A 19,848-nucleotide genomic window follows, 5' to 3' on the forward strand; every position below is an offset into this window, starting at 1 on the left:
CACTAAGAAGAATGTATGCAGTGTTTTAATTATTGAAACTGTCCTACCGATTTGATTTGAAACTGTCTCATTGCTATTTGTTTATCAATAAAATTATGGCAAAAAATAAAAGAAAATAAATTAGTTTCCTAAAGTTCTAAACAAATACAAACAGTAGCAACAACAAATTCAAGCCTAAGAGATGCATCATATTTATAGTCCTATCATATTATTTAAAGTGTTTGATTTCCAAGAAAAATCATAAGGTTTGTAAAGAAGCAATAAAGTATGGCATTCCAGTGATAAAAAAAAGCTAAAAGACAGTATTCCTGAAGTAGCATGGAGTTTTAAAAAAACTTTAAAGAAATCATCTTAAAATATAATCAAATAATTAAATGAAGTAACACCTAAAGAACAAAATGTTTTATAAAAAACTCATTAGACAATATCAATATAATATAAATTATTTAAAAATACCAAATGGTTTTTCTGGAGCTGAAAAGTACACTAATTAAAATTAAATTTCATCACAGCAAATTGGTCAAGCAATGGCCGTGACTCATCCACATGGCTGACACTGACAAAGGATCTACAAACCACGGTAGGGTTTCAGAGTAAATCTTGAGGAGATTTGACTGACCTTGTCAGATACGAAAGTTACATTTCTTGTTATGTAGGTCTTGCTTTATCTTGGCCTTAACTGTCCAGCAGAAAAGTATAAAAACAAGGTATAAAAAGTAAAGCCATATTAATATGCTAAGATATAAAAGGCTCAAGTCAACAACTTCTGAAATTGCCAATCCTGTGGGTAACCCACTACTATTATGGACTACTGGACTATATTGGATTATTTTGCACCTACAATGTTTAAATGGCAACGGAATATCCATCTCTGACAAAAAGTAAACCAAAAAAGGGGATACAAATGAAGGACCATTTTGTATCCGTATATACAAAATAGGATAGATAATACAGGTACTTTCTCAATGAGAAGAAAGATTTGTACTAATAGTGTTTAGACAGGATATCATGTCTGCATCTTGTAGTATGAATGACCACTACAAAAACAACAATATGCAATGTGTTAATTATTGAAACTCCTACTAATTGGTTTTGAAATTGTCTTATTGCTATTTGTTTCTTAGGAAAATTAATAAAAAGAAAGAAAATAGGAAAATGCATATAATAAATAATCTTTAAAATTGAAATAAATAAGTAAAATTTATTCTTCTTCCCTGGCATGCTGTGCAGACGCTGCCTCCAGGGTGTGCTGAGAGGGTGGCAGAGTCCAGGCATGGTGGCTTGCACCTGGTAATCCCAGGGCTTGGGAGGCTGAAAACAGGAGGATTACTACAAGTCCAATCTGTGTAGTAAGGCCCTGTAGACCTCTACTAAATACATAAAAAAATACAATACAATAAAAAATAAAATAAAGTCCCCTTCTTGGGCTATTTACTCAAAAAATAAAATAAAATAAAATTTCCGGGCCAGCGGCAAGATAGCTCCATGGACTAAGTGCCTACTTAGGCAATACAGAGGCTAGGATTCGATACCTGGTACCACATGACACTCTGGCCCCGGGTGCACTGAGCCAGTGACTGAGTCCAGGTGTGGTGGTTCACACCAGTAATCACAGTGCTGGGGAGGCTGAAAACAGAAGGATCACTGTGAGTCCGAGCTGCATAGTGAGATCCTGTACAAAAAATGAATGTAAAATAAAAAATTCAGTAGGGTGGTGTATACAGGCAGTAAATAGAATGAAAAAGCATGACAATAAACCACTTGAAGCCATTGTTCAACATAGGGAAAATAAACAAAAAGAATAATGATAAGTTACCAGAGACTCAGAGGTCCTGAGGTGTTGAGTATGCTCCACATAGGAAGACAGGGAGATTTAAAAAAATAATATTTGAAGAACTAATGGACAAAAATTTGCAAAATCTGATAAAGAATGTTGATTTTCATAACTAAGAAGCTCAGCAATTCTAAATAATATAAACTCAAACTGACCTCAATCTGAACACATCAAAATCAAATTATGGGAAGCAAAAGACAAAGAATCTTGATAGCACCAAGTCAATTTAAATACTTTTGGCAGCCAATTTTTAATCCAAAGGCAGGCGAGAGGCAATCAGACAGAGGCCAGAGGCAGTGGGCTTGTATATTCAAAGAGCTAAAAGATTAAAAATGTCACAAGTTATTTCATCCCCAGCAAAAATATCCTTCAAATACATTGATTACAAAGATATAGGAGGCAAAACAGTGTGTTCTACCCAACCAAATCTAAGTCTGAAGTTATCCCCAAAGTAGTAGTGGGAGAATTCCTGCAAGAGATTTAATCAAACAAAAGTTACATTTTTTGTTATATAGGTTTTGTTTTATCTTGGTCTTAACCATCCTGCAGAAAAGTATAAACACCAGGTATAAAATGGAAAGCCAGGGGGTTGTGGAGATAGCTCAGTAGAATAAGTGCTTGCCTGGCAAGCACAAGGTCCTGAGTTCAATCCCCAGAATTAAAAAAAAAAGTAAAGCCATATTAATATGCTGAGCTGTAAAAGGTTCAAGTCAACAACTTCTGACATTGCCAGTCCTGTGGATAACCCACTACTGTTATAGACTACTGGACTATATTGGACTATTTTGCTGAATTCATTCACCTACAATATTCGAATAGCAATGGAATACCCACCTTTAACAAAACTAAACAAAAAAGGAGGATATAAATGAAGGACCATTTTGTAGTGAAAAAAAATATATGTATATACAAATTAGCTAGTTTAGATATATAGCTATTTTCTCTTAGTTCAGTGAGAAAGATTTGTACTAATAGCGTTTAGGCAAGATATCATGTCTGCATCTTGTACTGTGAATAACTACTATGAAGGCAACAATAGGCAATATATTAATTATTGTAACTGTCCTACGAACCTGTTTTGAAACTATCTTTTTGCTAATTCTTTATCAATAAAATTAATTTTAAAAAAGAGATTTAATCAAATCTTCTTGAGATATAGGCAATTTAGATACCTAAGAAAAAAGCAGGAAAACCCAGAGTAATGAGTGCAAAGCGTTTATAAGGAGAAGTGATAAGGATGCTTTAGCACTCTAAGGGCAGGCCAAAGGGATGTTCTACTTGCCACTCCGTAGAAAGTGGGTTCTCTTTGTGAAGGTCATTTTAGAGTTTAAGTAATTTGGTGTCAAAATGGAGCTAGTTTCAACCCCTCAGTAACTCAGGCAAAAAGCCAGAGCATTGTTGCTTTGAAGTACTCCTGGCTCCCAGTGGTGTTCAAGGGAAGATGGAGTGGCCCTCAGCACAACACACTCAAGATACTATGTTTATTGGAAGGTTAAAGAAAAAAAAAGTAGAAGTCTTTTGTCAACATTAGTGGTGTGGATTAATGATGAGGCAAGAATGCAACATTTTATTCTCATTCATTTTTTTTCCTCTTGATATTCTGGTTAAAATACATTGTCATAAATGAATGTTGGACTTTTTCAAAAGCTTTTTCTTTTTGTTTCTCTTTTTTTTGTTGCGTGTTTCTCTGGTTTTAGCATCAGAGTCGTACTTGCCTCCAGGGAAGAAAATATATTTATGCGTATATACAGGATAGCTCGGATAATTGTATTGTTGATTTCTGCTGGTCTATTGAAAGGAGCAGTTAATACTTAATGTTTTTCTTCTTTTTAATTTCTTATAACTTTTTAAAACCAATTTTTCAGTTTTCTATCTGGTAATCTAAACAACTAATTATGAGATAACATTATGTAATACAATAATCATTGTGGAATTTCTATTTTGTTTAATGAAATTCTATACTGTTTCTATTTTTTTATCATTTTGTATTCTCATTAAAAATAATACAACAATACATTGTCTTTGGAGTGCATGTTTCTGCTACAGCTACAGAAGCACACAGCTCTCTTCACCCCAGAGGAGCACAACATGGCCAGTGATGAGAGGAGCTCCTCTGAGAAGCTCCACGGCTGACACACAGGGTCTGAGCTTATTTTTCCACACTTTACATTTTTATGCTGCCTGAAACTAACACTGACTAGGAGTCTTGTTGAGTTTGTATAGGCACTTGGCAATGAGATGATTAAATTGACAATAAGTTGATATAACTGAAAAGGGAAATTCATGAACTACAAAACCAGGTACCTTTGCTCCTGACACAACAGTTTTTATACTGAAAAGGCTTTACACTGAAAAATGTCTTGTGCATATGTGCATGGTTATAGGTGCAAAAATTCAGAATGGTACAAATTGTAAGATTTGCTGTGTAGTAAGACTGAAGAATCACTAATAGGAGAGCAGTTCAATAACATGATAAATCTACATAGAAGTCATGTAGACATAAACGCAAGTAAGTTACATGTTGCTCATAGTTGTGAAAAATTCTTCAAGTGTCCAAATAAATGGTAAAACAAGCACACATGTGCATTTTATATAAAAAGTGCCTCTGGACGTGCTTGGTAGGCCATTATGGCTGGGGAAGTGCGTGTGGCATGTAGTGATATAGCAGGAAACAGTTTTATATATTTTTTTAAATTTTATGTATTTAGTACAGGGTCTGAAGGGTCTCACTAGGTAGATCAGACTCGTACTGATTCTCCTGTTTTCAGTCTCCCACCTGCTGGGATTACAGGCGCGCACCACCATGCCCAGTCTCAGTCGCAATCTCAGCGTGCCCCAGGGGCGGAGCCAGCATGGCAGGCTGGCGATTGAACACCAGCTGCTGAGCAATACCTGTGAAGGCGCTTTAGTTGGTATAGTTTCTTCTTTCTTTCTTTCTTTCTTTCTTTCTTTCTTTCTTTCTTTCTTTCTTTCTTTTTTATGTATTTAGTAGGGGGCCTACAGGGTCTCACTACACAGATTGGACTTGTAGTGATCCTTACTGTTTTTCAGCCTCCTAAGTGCTGGGGTTGTAGGCATTAGCCACCATGCCCAATCTCAATTGCTGTCTCAGCACACCTCGAGGGTGGGGCTGGCCTTCTGACCCCTTTGTCTGCCTAAGCAGGCACTTTAATCTGCTGAGCTATCTGGCCGGCCCTTATAATTTCTTGTACAATAAAATAACCAATAAAAGCATGTGTTTCCTATTTATAATCATTTGGCTATCCTGATAGTCAATTCAGTTGTATTTATAAACATATTGTATATACACTTGGAAAAATGAGCAGGAGATAAACACTTCTCAGTTTCTGTAGTAAACCCTAGAGGATTCTTCTATTTTAGAAAAATGTTTGCTTCATACCTAGGGACCAAATTTTTTTCTCATTATGTTCCAGTGGAACTCCCATTAACAGCAGGATTTCTCTTTTAATAGTTCAAGGTGATTGCTTCAACCTAAAATGTCCAAAGGAGATGCATAATAAAATCCCTTGTTGTTCTGGGAAAAAGTTCTGTTTAGTTAGTGACCCCAAATTCAAGATGCCTGCATGATTTCTGGGACTATCTGGCACTGTCTGGACTTCCTTAGCCTCCATGACTGAGGCCCCCAACCTACTGGCTCTGTGCACAGAGCTGTCTTGCTGTGACTGGAAGCACTGGAGGATCCTTGCTTCAGATAATGCTAACAGCACACTTACTTGCTCTCACCCAACTTTCTAGATTGAAGAGTGTTCGTTTACCAGAGCTGAGCTGTTGCAGGAAAGCCTGACTCTGGGAATCTCTTGAGCTAAGTAAGATGTGTTCACCATTTGATGCTGAGCTCTGGGATGCAAGCCAAGAGTACTGTATGATCTCCCTAAATCCTCATTTCTTCTTACTAGCTCCTTGGGCTACTCTCTTTTTCTTCATATTTTATTTTTGGGACAGGTGCAGACTGGCCTCAAGCTCACAGCAATCTTACTGCCTCAGCCTCCTGAGTGCTGGGATTACAGGTATGTGCCACCATGCCTAGCTTTCCATAATTTTTAAAGATGTTTTCCTTCAGATCCTTTCATCTCTAATCCATGCTGTAGCCTGGAGCTCTCCAGCAACGTTGCCTCACCTCCAGGATGCATGGCTTATGCTGGTTCCTTAAGATGCTCTAGTGAGCTTCACAGATGTGCCTATCATTTTTTTTCTTTTGGGATATTAATAATCTTAAAAAGCATTGAAAACTAAATTGGTAAGGCTCTTATTTTATGTAAATTATCCAATTAAATTCTCATGACATTATAAAGTAGACTTTATCCCCACAATGAAGATGGGAAATTTAAAATTAAAAGAAGAAATCATTTTACAAAGCTTTCATTGCGGAGGAAAACAGATCCGTGAAAGGGCCACACACATCTCCAGGGAGCTCTACCACACTGCTGCCAGTCCTCCTGCCCTTTGGCACACAGCCCAGCATTTAAGCAGGTTCAGAAAAGGCTGGGGCAGCTGAGACTACCACTGAGTAGGTAAGAACAGAAAGTACAGATTTTTAGCCTTTATAGAGTAAAATCTTCCCTGCTCTCAATTCTCAAGAGTTGCTTCTTTGACAATTAAAGCACACACACATACACGCACACGCACACACACACACACACGTGTCAGAAAAGTTTTAGATTTGTGTCAATTTAATTTTATGAGTTGTCATTACTGTATATGTTATACAGAATCTTTAAGAAATACATGCTTTACTACAAGAAGTACATTTAGCATGCCTTGTTTTCATAAATAGAAATCTTATTTCTGATTTCATATTCATTTATAAGGCCTAACATATAGTATATTTGACTGAATAACATTTAATTCCTTTATGGAACTTGGAATTATTGTTAGTATAAATATGTGCATTGCTGGCAAATACATACCATTAATTCTGTTAACATAATAATAAAAATCAAAAGAAAATCAATAGGGCCGGCCAGATAGCTCAGCAGAATAAAGCCCCTGCTTAGGCAGACACAAGGCCCAGGGTTCAATCCCTGCCACGCCGTGTTGGCCCCACTCCCATGGCATGCTGAGAGGGCGATTGAGACTAGGTGTGGTGATGCATGCCTGTAATCCCAGTGCTTAAGAGGCTGAAAACAGCAGGATCACTATGAGTCTGATCTGTTAGTGAGACCCTGTAGATCCTGCACTAAATACATAAAAAAAGAAAATCAATAGAATACACACACATACACACATACATGCACACACACAAATTATAGCACTATAAAATTCCCCTCTGATCTGTTTATGGAGCAACTACAACATTTGTTTGGTAAAATTTAGTTCAATATCCTATTCTATAAAATTATATTTAAAATTTAATTTACTTAAAGCATTTATCAGTTTAAAATCATTGATAGACACAGTTCAATAATTTGGGGTGTTCTTTTTATTTCTGTGATTGACTCTCATTGTCTCTGTTGGTTTATGTTTACCATGAGAGTAAGATCTTAAAGTTGCAAATAAAAGCTCCCTGGTGCAGCCCGGCTGGCCCTGGGGCCTCAAGCGCCGCTGGCTGAGCATCTGAGCGGTAAAGCACTTGGTCCAGCTGTTCCTAAAGGATTCCGTTTTTTAATAGATGAGATTTGAAGTCCTCTGACACAGATAATACTTCTTCCTACAGATGGTGCTTTAGCTCCAGTGTACGCGGAGCCCGATTCTTTCACACTGTCATGGGCCTCACTGTGGAGCCCACAGTCCCAGGCAAATTCAGCTGCTGTTCAGTGCTCTGGACGTGGAGTAGAAAGCTTGTGACTCCCTGCTGCTGGGCACCCTGTAAAGAGCATCTCTCTTATTCTTTGGTATCGATGGCCAGTCATCACTCCCGTGAGGTACTGTTCAAATCGTTGTCGGTTGATTGCACAATAGAGATGACTGATTTGTCCATAAATCTAGAGAAATTTTGCTGCATTCTAATTTATGTATAATGTCTTTTTCAAACAAAGCAACTCCTTTAACCTACCCCAGAGCATACGGGGTGACTAGCAAGGACACGGGCCACTGAGCAAAATTAGTTTTTTTTCATTTGTGTGTTTGGTACAGGGTCTCACTAAGCAGACCAGACTCATGGTGACCCTCCTGTTGTCAGCCTCCCCAGCACTGGGGTGACATGCGTGCACAGCATGCAGGACTCAGCTCAGTGCGCCCCGGGGGTGGGGTTTGTTCTGTTTTTAATCAGGAATCTAACTTCAGACCTCATGCTCACCATGCAGGGCCCACGCTGCTGAACTCCCTCCCCAGCTCCAGTAAAATCAGAACTTATTTAGAAATAAGAGCAATTTATCTCAGGTACCCTTACTTGAATACTTTTCCTCTTATGCCAAGTACTTCTTACACATTTGAAAACACCAAGCTAATATTGACTGCTTAGAAGCCTGTGTTTGTCTTCTAAAACATTTTCTGTCTCTGTTGCAGTCTCTGCCTGTGCCTGTGCCTCTGTCTCCGTCTCTGTCTCTTTGTCTGTCTGTCTGTCTGTCTGCTTCTTTCTCTCTGCCAAGGAATATTATAGCACTCCTCTCCCTCACTCTTCCCTCCCAGCCCCGTTCACGTCTGTTCTCCACTGTCATGTTGTGAGGGCAGCTCCTGTAGACCAGCTCATTCTACGTGGTGCCTTGTCTGATTCTGAAATGAGTAGTTGAGCAGTTCTCAGGGAGCTTTTCTTTTAGGAAACAACCCTTAAAGTTTCCCTACACAATGGGGTCAATAGTAGAAACAAAATTTCCAACATATCTTTCTGAAGCTGATTATTTTAAAAGTAGAGTACTGATTGCATAAATAAGTAGCAGTTATCTTCCAGGTGCCAGCCACAGTCAAAATGAAAGTTTTCGTTTTTAAGATCTTTTCCTGAGAATCTCTAAATAACCTTAAGGAAGAAACTTGTAAAATCAAGTGACTACCACTGATGTTTACTACACTGATGATTTCAGTGCATGGCTTGCTTTGATATAAAATTGGAATTCTCTATAGGTCATGCATTTCTGTAGTTGGTGGGGCTGTGTTTGCAGTCAGGCAAAAGAAAGGGATGTTTTCAGCATGTGTTGGCTCTGAAGCCCCACAGCACAAGCCTCCTTCACGGCTCCTGTTGGCCTCTACCTGGGTTCTCTTCAGCATTGTCTTGCTGGGATGTGATGGGGCACCCTCAGGGTGATCAGTGGGAGGCCCTCTGTCTAGAGTCCAAGAGGAAGCATTCACACAGCTGCCTCCTCTGTCCTGGTTCCCTAAACAATGCATGTCCAGGTGCTGTATACAATTTGTCGTTTCGTATTGCTGGTATTGAGCCTATTATAATGTCAGTTTTCAACATGACTTTCTACTTTCCCCCTAGAGCATTATTCTCATTGTTGACTCTATAAGCTGAGAAGTTTTACTGCTCTCACATCTGAAAGTAGTGCTGAAATCCAGTGTTCCAACAACTGAGGACTCAGGTAATGTTGGTTTGTTCCTTATTAGCCCTGGAGCCTTGGCTATTCAGTCAACCAACAGCAGAACTCTAACTTCGTAGATGCATTAGAACAACTAGTTTTGAATTAGAACAAAAAGAAAGGGTACTGAAGAGTTATCCAGAGACTCTCATGAAATCTAGGCATCCAGCCAGTGTAGAAAAGGGTGATAAGCCATAAAGTACATGACGAGAGTTCTTGTAGCCACATGGAGCCTTGACACCAGGGATGGTTTACTTCAAAGGTGGTGACTGCGTATACTATGAACATGTAGGCTTTTGGGTGGGCAAGTGTTTCTATGCAGACCATTATCCTCGAACATTGATCAGCCCTTGATGACCTGTTGTACATATAGGATTGCCCATAAAAGCCCATTCTAAATATCCCTGGGCATTATTATCTAGGCTACCATTTTTTAAGTTCATTATTAATATTGTCATATATTTTAAAATTAAATTATAATATGACACAAATAAAGTGGGGAAATTTAAAATAGGAAAAAATCTACAACCTACTTCTGCATTCTAAATCCTTGATGCCACATTGTTTTCCTACTTTCTAATGGGAATAGGAAAACACTTACACTTCACCTGGACTCCTAGTCTCATGATAGTGTGTTTGTTTTATCTGTGTGAACACCCTTCTAATTTCTTGTGACCATGCAGGCAGCTTCATACATATGTGCAGAATGATCTAGTTTAGACACATTGAAAAATGGAAGCAATGAATTGTCTTCACTTCTTGTACCTAGCCTAACACCCTCAAATTTCCCTTCTTTGTACAATAGTACTCTTGATCCTATGTAAATTTGTTTGACAACAAATTTCTCAACTAATTTCCTGAAATCACTCTCAATACAGCGAACATGCTCTAGCCAAAATAAAATTACGGTAAAAAGAATAACATGGGTGTCTTAATAGCAAGGGTAAAATTATGGTCAGAGGCTAGTTTTTAAATATCTAAACATGGATTTTGAGTTAGTGACTAGAAGCTATTTACAGATACTAAGATCTATGTGTTTGAGTATCTTCAGGGACAATAAAGTTATTTTTTAAAATTTGTTTGTTTATTTATTTGATAGAAGGTCTCACTACGCAGCTCAGACTCGTAGTGAACCTCCTGTCTCAGGCTCCCAGCACTGGAATTATAGGTATGCACCATCATGCCCACTTTTGGTGGTTGGCACAGCATGGCTGGGGTTCTGGGGCCAGCACGGCATGCAGTACTGAGGATAACTCAGGTCCTTGCACCTGCCAGGCAGGTGTTTAGACCGCTGAGCTATCTCCCCAGCCCCTAAAGGTCTTTTGATAGATCTTGTTTCTTGTATTGCAGAGAAAACACAAATGGCAATGAAAAACTGCAGTGCTGTCAGTGAGTTTATGCTTGTTGGACTGTCTACTGACCCCTACACTGAGGCTTTACTCTTTGTGTTGTTCCTTCTGGTTTACTTCCTTACTCTGACTGGGAACTCCTTAATGCTTCTGGTGCTCATGGCGGATTCTCACCTGCACACACCCATGTACTTCTTCTTAAAACAATTGTCCTTCCTAGACCTGTGCCACTCATCTGTTACAGCACCCAAGATGCTAGAGAATCTCCTTTCTGAAAGTAAAACCATCTTTGTAGAGAGCTGTTTGGCCCAGGCCTTCTTTGTGTTTGCCACAGGTGGCACGGAGGCCTGTCTGCTGGCTGCGATGGCCTATGACCGCTATGTTGCCATCAGCTTCCCCCTGCTCTATGGCCAGGTGATGAGCCACCAGTTCTGTGTCAGGCTGGTGTGGATCTCCTGGGGCCTGGCCTTTGTTGATGCTCTCCTCAATATCCTTCCAGCTGTGAATTTAGACTTTTGTGAGGACAAAACTATTCCCCACTTCAGCTGTGAGCTGTCTTCTCTCTTTCCTCTGTCTTGCTCTGATACCTCCACCAACTTTACGCTCCTGCTGTGTTCTTCTGTCTTTCATTTCTTTGGAACCCTCGTCATGATTGTTTCTTCTTATACCCGCATCATCTCCACCATCATGAGCATCAGCTCCAGCATGGGCAGAAGCAAGGCCTTCTCCACCTGCTCCTCCCATCTCACTACAGTGATCTTGTTCTATGTCTCGGGTTTCATCAGCTACCTCTCACCGACTTCAGGCTCCCCTCTGGAAGTGATCTTCTCCCTGCAGTACAGTGTGGTCACCCCCATGCTGAATCCCCTCATCTACAGCCTGCAGAACAAGGAGGTGAAGGCAGCTGTGAGAAGAATGTTCAGAAAATACTTTTATCGTCTCCTGTAACAGACAGAGTCATGATGAACAGACATGGAACTGTCATGCTGCACAATCAGATGCTGGACTTTCAGGAAAGTTTCTTGTCTCTGAGGAACAATGCCACCAGGAGCACGATAACTTTTACTTTTTGGGAAATGGTTGTGAAGAGGACAGAAAACTCTCAGTATGACTGAGGGTCATTCTAATTCGGAGAAGGAGAAATGAATCAACTGAGCTTCTCTTCCAGGGAATCATTTTACAAAAATGCTTTGCCACTCATATGTGTGAATATCTATTGTTGTTGGTCATGCATTAGTCCTTCATGTATCTTCCAATAATTACCCTCTAGATTCTCAGGAAAAGTACTTCTCTCAGTGTCCTAAGTTGATCAAGGCGATAGTTGGTAACCCAGGTAGGCTGACAACTTATTACTTTCTCTTGGCAGTGCACTGAGGCAAGGTGAAAAGCCAAGATTTGATTTAGGTTATTCAGACTTTTTCTCCAGGAAATTAAAATACTGGGCAGAAACAGCAGGCAAGTCACCCTATGGAACAGATCCAACCTAAATGCATTCCTACAAAGACTAGGAACCCTGGTCTCCACACAGTCATCTATTCTGCAGGTTTTAAACTTTATTCTAAATTTATTTTTCATAGGACCACCAAAGTGAAGGGTGCCTTGCTACAGCACAGAGGGGTCAGTAAATAGGAAGGAGCCACCTAGATCAAACCTGACAAGTGACGGGCGAGTGCTCTTGAGATGGCAGCTGTAGGCCTGTGTGTGAGGGGCAGAGCTGGACCTAGGGAATCTTCTAGAAGTCTTGTTGTGTTGTGAAGGTGGGTGTATTAATAAGGAATGCAGATCCCTCCCTCTCTGATCTCGGTGACATTGTGTTTTTAAATAAAAGTAACAACAATAGAAAATTTGCTATAGCTATTAACTTGTGCCAAGAAGTGTCCTAGCTTTGATGGTAGGAAGACATCATCCTTCTGATCCCTGGGACCCACAAGCATGTTATACAGTAAGTCCCCACCAATGAGAAAAGGTCTCAGAAGTAGCTCACGTATCTGCTGCTCATGTGCCTGGCGAACACTGGCCCACTTGTGCTGTTGTGTGCTTACTGTGTTGGGCGACAGTCTACAGTAGAACAGAACAGTCAGACTTGCTGTTTTTTGTGGGGTTTTTATGTTTTACATTGCATATTTGTGTCAAAGGTGTATGAAACTCACTTTGTTGGACTAGGGATGAATCTGATTTAGGAACTTTCTTTTAGAATGGAACTCATTCTGTAAGTCAGAACTTACTGTATTATATTGCAAAAGCAAGGAAGGCCTGAGCTGTTCATGTGGGTCCCATCTTGTCCCAGGACCCCGTAAGAGCAGTGAACCTTCCCCAGCTCTTGGCAGGAAAGAGAAGGCAGAAGGAAAGGCCAGAGAAAATACACACAAGAAGCTCAACCCATGCCCACCACGGTTGGCTTTCACAGCAGCAGCGGCTCTGTCGGGGGCTGGGGGCCAACTCTAGATGCTCAGAAGAGCACCAGCCAACAGGCAGGGAGGCACCAGTTCCTCGGTTTATGGAACTGATGGAACCGAGCCTGCCTGCAGCCTGGATGAACCTGGGAGTCGGTCTTGCCCCAGATCTTCTGTGTGAGGTGGGCTGACACCTGGAGCTTTGCCTTGTAAAACTCAGAGCAGCGAAGAGTGGAACTCAGCCAGACCTCTGACCTAAAGAACTGGAAGGTAACATTGATATCATTTTAAGGTACTAAAGTTGCAGTATTTAAGTTTAGTATTTTAGAATTTGTTAGGACAGAATATGAAACAATATAGTACCTTATCTTTCATTATCATTGTTAATCCTGGCAACAAAGATAAGAGATAAATTCCATTATTAGTTTTTCTTTACTGGTGAGGAAATGAGACACAGGCTATTTGTATGCCTGAAGGAGGTGGAATTTAAGGTGGTCAGAACTGAGAGATGCTCTGTTTCTTTCTTTTTTGTATTAATCTTATTGAGAAACAAATAGCAATGAGACAGTTTCAAAACTGATTAGTAGGACAGTTTCAATAATTAATACATTGCATATTGTTGTCTTCAGTAGTGGTTATTCATTGTACAAGATGCAGACATGATATCCTGTCCACAAACACTATTAGTACAAATCTTTTTTCTCATTGAATTAAGAGAAAGTAGCTGTATATCTATCCTATTTTGTATATACAGATACAAAATGGTCCTTCATTTGTATCCCTTTTTTTTTTGTTTAGTTTTGTCAGAGATGGGTACTCCACTGCCATTTAAATATTGTAGGTACGTGAATTCAGCCAAATAATCCAATATAGTCCAGTAGTCCATAATATTAGTGGGTTATCCATAGGACTGGCAATGTCAGAAGTTGTTGACTTGAGCCTTTCACAGCTCATTGTATTAATATGGCTTTACTTTATATACCTCATTTTTATACTTTTCTGCTGGATGGTTAAGACCAATACAAAGCAATACCTATATGATAAGAAATGTAACTTTTGTATCTAACAGGGTCAGTCAGATCCCCTCAGGATTTATTCTGAAACCCTGTACTGCAGATTGTAGATCTTTGTCAGTGTCAGCCATGTGGATGAGTCACGGCCACTGCTTGACCAATTTGCTCTCTATGAAAGCCTGAGAGAATGTTCTCTCCAGGTGACTCTTCTTAGGCACACTCTACATCATCGATCACTTTCCTCTGTGGCCCCATAATCTCCTTGATCAGAAAATTTGGGACAGATGCTGAGCTGCCCACTAAGTCTACCTGGTTCCCACTCCCTTTCCACAGTTATCTACTGTGGATGCTTACAGCCACACAACACTACTGATCCTGAAACAGGTGTCAAATGTGAGTTGCTGGCAATGAAACTTCAAAATTGAAAGTATTATCACCAGGCTGCTTTTTCTTTTCAATTCTGATTTGATTAGAAAGAACAGCCCTCAGGGAAATGTTACTGTACAAAGATGTGCAAAATGAAACTAGTCGTCCATTTTTTTACTTCTCATGGCATGCAATTGCCACTGTTCTACTAAGATCCATGGTTGCCTGATGCTGTGAATGTTGTGACAATTGTGTCAATAGTGGAAAGTAACAAAAGTTAAGGGAGACCAAGAGACTGACAAAGGCCAAGGCTGCAGGGTCTTCTGTGTTCAAGACCATGATTTCATTTCTTGGGTTTCTACCTTAAGGTACAGAACAGACTTCATGGATTTCTTATCTACCTGCTGAAGAAACTCCTGCCATTATTCCCATGTGGAGCAGACTACACAAAACTAATTCCGCGCTGGATTCAGTGACATGCTGAGCACACTGCTGGTTGGACTCACTGTCACACCAGGTTACCTGTGGAAGGACTGAACACTGATCAGGGAAGTATGTCATCCCACAATGCAATAACAGCCTTTCAGGACACTTGGAGGATCTGGTGAACCATGGACCTGGAGGCCTCTCTAAAACTGCCACCTCTCTTCTTGCAGCATGTGGGAGAAAGCCAGCAGCTCTTCTCATATTGTATACTGCCCAGTTAATGTACAGAATTCAAAATGAGCTGATAGGGTGAAATCAGAATCAGGGGCTCATACCTGACAGAAATCATAGAACTAAATAACTGTTGTGCCCAATAGTCCAGGACGTAGTTCTGAGAATAGAGCTTATTTTTTTTAACTAAGACATTACACTTATTGTGGCGCTTTGTTTCTTGAAAATAATCTTGCATGTATGTATTTATTTACACAGACACAATTTTAGCTAAATCCTGGAATGGAATCATACAGCATACTTTTGGAACTTGTTTTTTCTTGCCTTTCCACTCTTCTCACATAACCATGGGGCACACCCCATGCTTAGTTTTTGGGGGGCTTGTATATCTATATCTAAATACTGTACATGTAAGCACATATAAGTTCATACATATAAAGGAGTTTTTAAGTTTTTTAAGAATGTAGATAATATAAGACATGCTCTATTTATTTATTTACATTTTGTTCACACATATTCATGACACAGAATTATCGCACTCACCGTGGTGGTCTGTATCTGCGCCTAACAAGGCCTTGTTGCTCTTTTTCATTCCTCTCCCATCCATTTGAGCCTTCTCCCCCTATCCACTTACAAAAACTTTGCTTCCACTTTTCCCTTCCATTCCCTTTTGTACAGTCGCCTTTCCCTTTTCCATGCCTTCCCCCTTATTCCCCTTCCCACTTGAATGTGTTCTTCTTAGTTCCTGAGGTCTAGCCTTCATTCTGGCACTTACTTACTCTTTTGGTGTCTCACACAAGGGAAGCAACACAATATTTAAACTTGTGCATCTGAGTTATCTTATTAAAAGCATGGTTTCGAGGTGCATCCACTTACCTAAAGCCGACTTGAGTTTACCTTTCAATGGCAGATAGTACTCTGTTGTATATAAACACCACGCTTCCTTTATGCATTCTTCTGCTTTTGGGCACATGGGCTGTTTCCAAGACTTAGCTATTGCGAACTGTGCTGCTATAAACACGAGCATGGATGCATGACTGTGCCCTGAAGCTTTTAACTCTTTCAGGAAGATACAAAAAGGAGCACAGCCAGGTCAAATGGGATATCTAGTTTTAGTTTTCTGAGGGAACTCCACACTAATTTCCATCTTGGTTGTAGCAATTTGTGTTCCCACCCACAATGTAGAAGGGCTCTTTCACCCACAGCCTTGCCAGCATTCATTGTTGTTTAACTTCTTGGTAATAGCCATTTGTTTTCTAGGATAAGATGGACTGTCAGTGTTGTTTTAATTTGAATTTCCTGAATGCCCAATGGTATTGAACATCTTTTCATGTATTTATTTGGTGTTTATACGTCTTGATTTGAGAAGTGTCTGTCATTTCAGATGCATAGTTTTTGGACTGAGTCTTTAAATTTATAGGGGAGGTCTGATTTTTTAAGTTATTTATTTTTAAATCCTGCCTCAGGCTTATTTATACAAAGAACACAGGAGGACACCAGCCCCCACAGAAGGCACCCCAATGGTCACACCAGTCCTTCTATTTTTACATGAGCAGATAAGAGGCTTTTATTGTGGAGCCTTCACGGGGGCCTGGGCACCTTTGGTGGCCTTGGCTGGAGCAGAAGCTGGAGCCTGGGCCTTTGACCAGCAAGGCCTGCAACCCTTGGCAATGCAGGCACAGATAAGCTTCTCAAGCTTGGGGTGGCAATATAGGCAAGTCGCGTGATCCTGCAGTTTACTCCTTTTGGAATGAACTTGGCCTTGATGAGGGCATTGATAGCCTCGGCGCGTGCACTCATGGCCTTGGCATTGTTTGCCTGCATCTTATTGAAGCCCTTCTTGTTCTGCTTCTTGGTAAAATGCATGTTCCTAAGGAATTTGGGATCTATCCCCTTCAGAGATTCGTATCTTTGTGACTGAAGTTTCCTGATGCCATTTCTGTGCCATTTTTGGGACTGCCATTTTTGCATGGTGTGGTTCTTGGACTTGGCCATAGCTGCACTGTAAACCATGGCTGCCAAACACCTGGAACCACTGATTTTTTAAGTTATTGCTGGATTTTTTTCTTGGCTTTCCATAGTCTATGTGTTGGATGAGATGCATTTTAACCTTTGCTTTTCTCATTCATTAGTAATGTTTAAAATTTGTTGGATGTAGACTGTAATCCCAAGACTCAGGCAGGAGGATTGCTGTGCGTTTGAGGCCAGCTTTGCCTACATAGTGAGTTCAAAGCTGCCTGAACTGCATAGCAAGACCCTGACTCTTAAAACAAACAACAACAAAATGCATAGAACTTTCTAAAAGTCAAATGGCATCACTCTCACTCTTCCCTGTCAGCATTAAATTACATATGTGTGTGTGCTGAGGTTTCTCAAAACAGTTCCTTGCATTTTCACTCACTTTGCTTCCAGTTTCAAGCCAACAAAAGCAACAGTGCAGTAATGTTGTGTGTGCAGCATGACATTGACGCCACTGCTTCTCTGGGATTGACCCCCAGAAGTGGGATAGGAAAGGACCTGTGTTTTCAGATGGAATTTGTGCTGCAGATTGCTGGCCAGCTGTGTTGCAACACTTTAGGTCTTCACCAGCAAAATAAAAGAGATCACTCTCACGCACACACAGTTTGTGCATAATACTTTATGTTTATTTCAATTTATACTCCTCTAGCCACTATGAAATGCAAAACCTGTGTACACATTACCTTGAGGTAAGTCCGTATTTCTTTAGCTTGTGATTTTTATCAGTGTTAAAGTATTTTGCATCTCAAGTACAAATCTTTGTCTATATTGCAGACAGCATTTTTTTTAAAAAAACTTTGTTATTTGTTTATCTTCATTTAATGTATCTCTGTCATTGCAAGAATGTTTATACATCTGTATATAATTCATTTTCTTCAAATGTTAAGCCTCTTTAATCATTTTGGTAAAGTTCTACTTCACTTCAAATGGGCAAGGTAGATGTATAGACACTTCCCAGAAGCACGAATGGCTAATGGATAGATGGAGAAATGTTCAACATCACTGGCCATCACAGAACTGCAATAAAATGACACTGAGATTCCATCTGGCCCCAGAAAGAACAGTTATCATCAAGAAATCAAATAAGATTAAATGCTGGAGAGGCTGCAAGGGAGAAGGGAAGCTTTTGTGCTGCTGGTGGGAATATAAACTCATATAACTGCTAAGGAAACTATAACTTCCATCTGACCCAGCTATTCCCATTCTAGGTATCTTCCTGAAAGAGTTAAAGACATGAGTTTACAGTGATACATGAAGCCTATGCTTATAGCAGCACAATTCATAGTAGCTAAACCTTAGAGGCAGCCCATGTCTTTCAACAGATGAATGGATAAAGAAAATGTGTCACTCTTCCACAATGATTGCTGCTCTGCCACATAAAAGATAAACTTGAGCTTGTGGTTAGAAAATGGATGCCTCTTCAAACCATAATATTAAGCAAAACCAGATGCGCTAATCTAAATATCACATGATTTCTTTTATATGAGAGACCCAGTTTATGCATTAAAAGAAAAAGAAAAAATAGATCATTGAGAGTAGAGAGACAGACCTTTGTCACATGGGGAGGGGATCAAGGAATAGAGGAAAGATGGGAAGGAAGAAAAAAGAATGAGAAAAGTAAGCAAGATGTGTTGTGTACGTGTACCTATGTCACACAAGGAATGCAAGCATGCACCCAAATGCAGTAATCAAAATAGTGCTGTCATGTCTTCTGAGAGTTTAATTTAAAAAGAAATTTATATTCAATATAATTTGAAATTTGTGTTTGTACTTGATGTGAGACAGATGTCTAACTGCACTAGATCACTATTGAAATGACATAAAATTAAGAACTGGTTTGGAAAGGCCAGCCAGATAGCTCAGCGGACTAAAGCACTTGCTTAGGCAGTGCACAGCGGTGGAGGTTCAATCCCCAGTGTGCTGTGCCAGCCCCACCCTGCAGGGTGGGCTGAGATGGCAATTGAGACTGGGTGTGGAGGCACATGCCTATAATCCCAGCACCTGGGAGGCTGAAAACAGGAGAAAATTGAGTCCAATCTACTACGTAGTGAGATCCTGTAGACGCTGTACCAAATACATTAAAAAAAATAACTGGTTTGGAGATAGTATACATTCTTATGATATGAAGCCATCCCAATCTTATCACAATTGGGATCTATTTTTCAATTTATTCAGACTTTTTTTGTGTTTTTTTCTTCTATTTTTAAAAGAGAATTTTAAAATAGTAGAGGGCTGGCCAGATAGTTCAGCAGACCAGACGCAGGGGCCAGGGATTCTATCCCTGGCATGCCATGCCAGCCTCACCCTCGCCCCTGGGGCACTCTGAGGCAGCAATTGAAATGGGGCATGGTGGTGCATGCCTGTAATCCCAGTGCTTGGGAGGCTGAAAACAGAAGGATCACTATGAATACAATATGTATAGTAAGAAAAAAAATAGAAACAATGCAAAATAATAGGAATTCAGACATTATTTTTATGCCTAAATGAAATTGCACAAGTTACTGTTTTATAGATTCTGTGCCATTCTTTTTAAATGTTCCCATAAGGCTTTTCCCCCAGCTTTATTTGGCTATAACTAACAATTAAAAATTACATGTTTAAGATGTACGTCTTTATTATTTGATATACAGATGCATTGTGAAATAATCACAACTAATCCAATTAACATAACCATTAGGAGTACGATTTTCTGCCGAGTTCCGGGAGCCCCCAGACCCAGTCCTAGCCCAGGTTCGGTGAGTGTGC

At 40.0% G+C, this 19,848-nt stretch overlaps 2 protein-coding genes across 2 annotated transcripts in view; both read left to right on the forward strand.

The window, feature by feature from the left end:
- The first annotated feature begins 10,667 nt into the window (after positions 1 to 10,667).
- LOC101593099 (olfactory receptor 8S1-like) lies at positions 10,668 to 11,603 on the forward strand. The gene has a single exon (XM_004638654.1). It carries the CDS (start codon positions 10,668 to 10,670, stop codon positions 11,601 to 11,603), a length of 936 nt encoding a protein of 311 aa, XP_004638711.1.
- A 14-nt stretch (positions 11,604 to 11,617) lies between these two features.
- The window catches only part of LOC101559725 (methionine--tRNA ligase, mitochondrial), a gene marked incomplete at its 3' end in the record, with an annotated part of 20,097 nt that continues 11,866 nt past the window's right edge, over positions 11,618 to 19,848 (forward strand). The window contains exon 1 of the mRNA XM_023723553.1: positions 11,618 to 11,760. Within this exon, the coding sequence (XP_023579321.1) occupies positions 11,618 to 11,760 (143 nt within the window). The remainder of the gene's footprint in view (positions 11,761 to 19,848) is intronic.

This window comes from Octodon degus, unplaced genomic scaffold, assembly GCF_000260255.1.
Source record: "Octodon degus isolate 3935 unplaced genomic scaffold, OctDeg1.0 scaffold00100, whole genome shotgun sequence".
NCBI lineage: Eukaryota > Metazoa > Chordata > Mammalia > Rodentia > Octodontidae > Octodon > Octodon degus.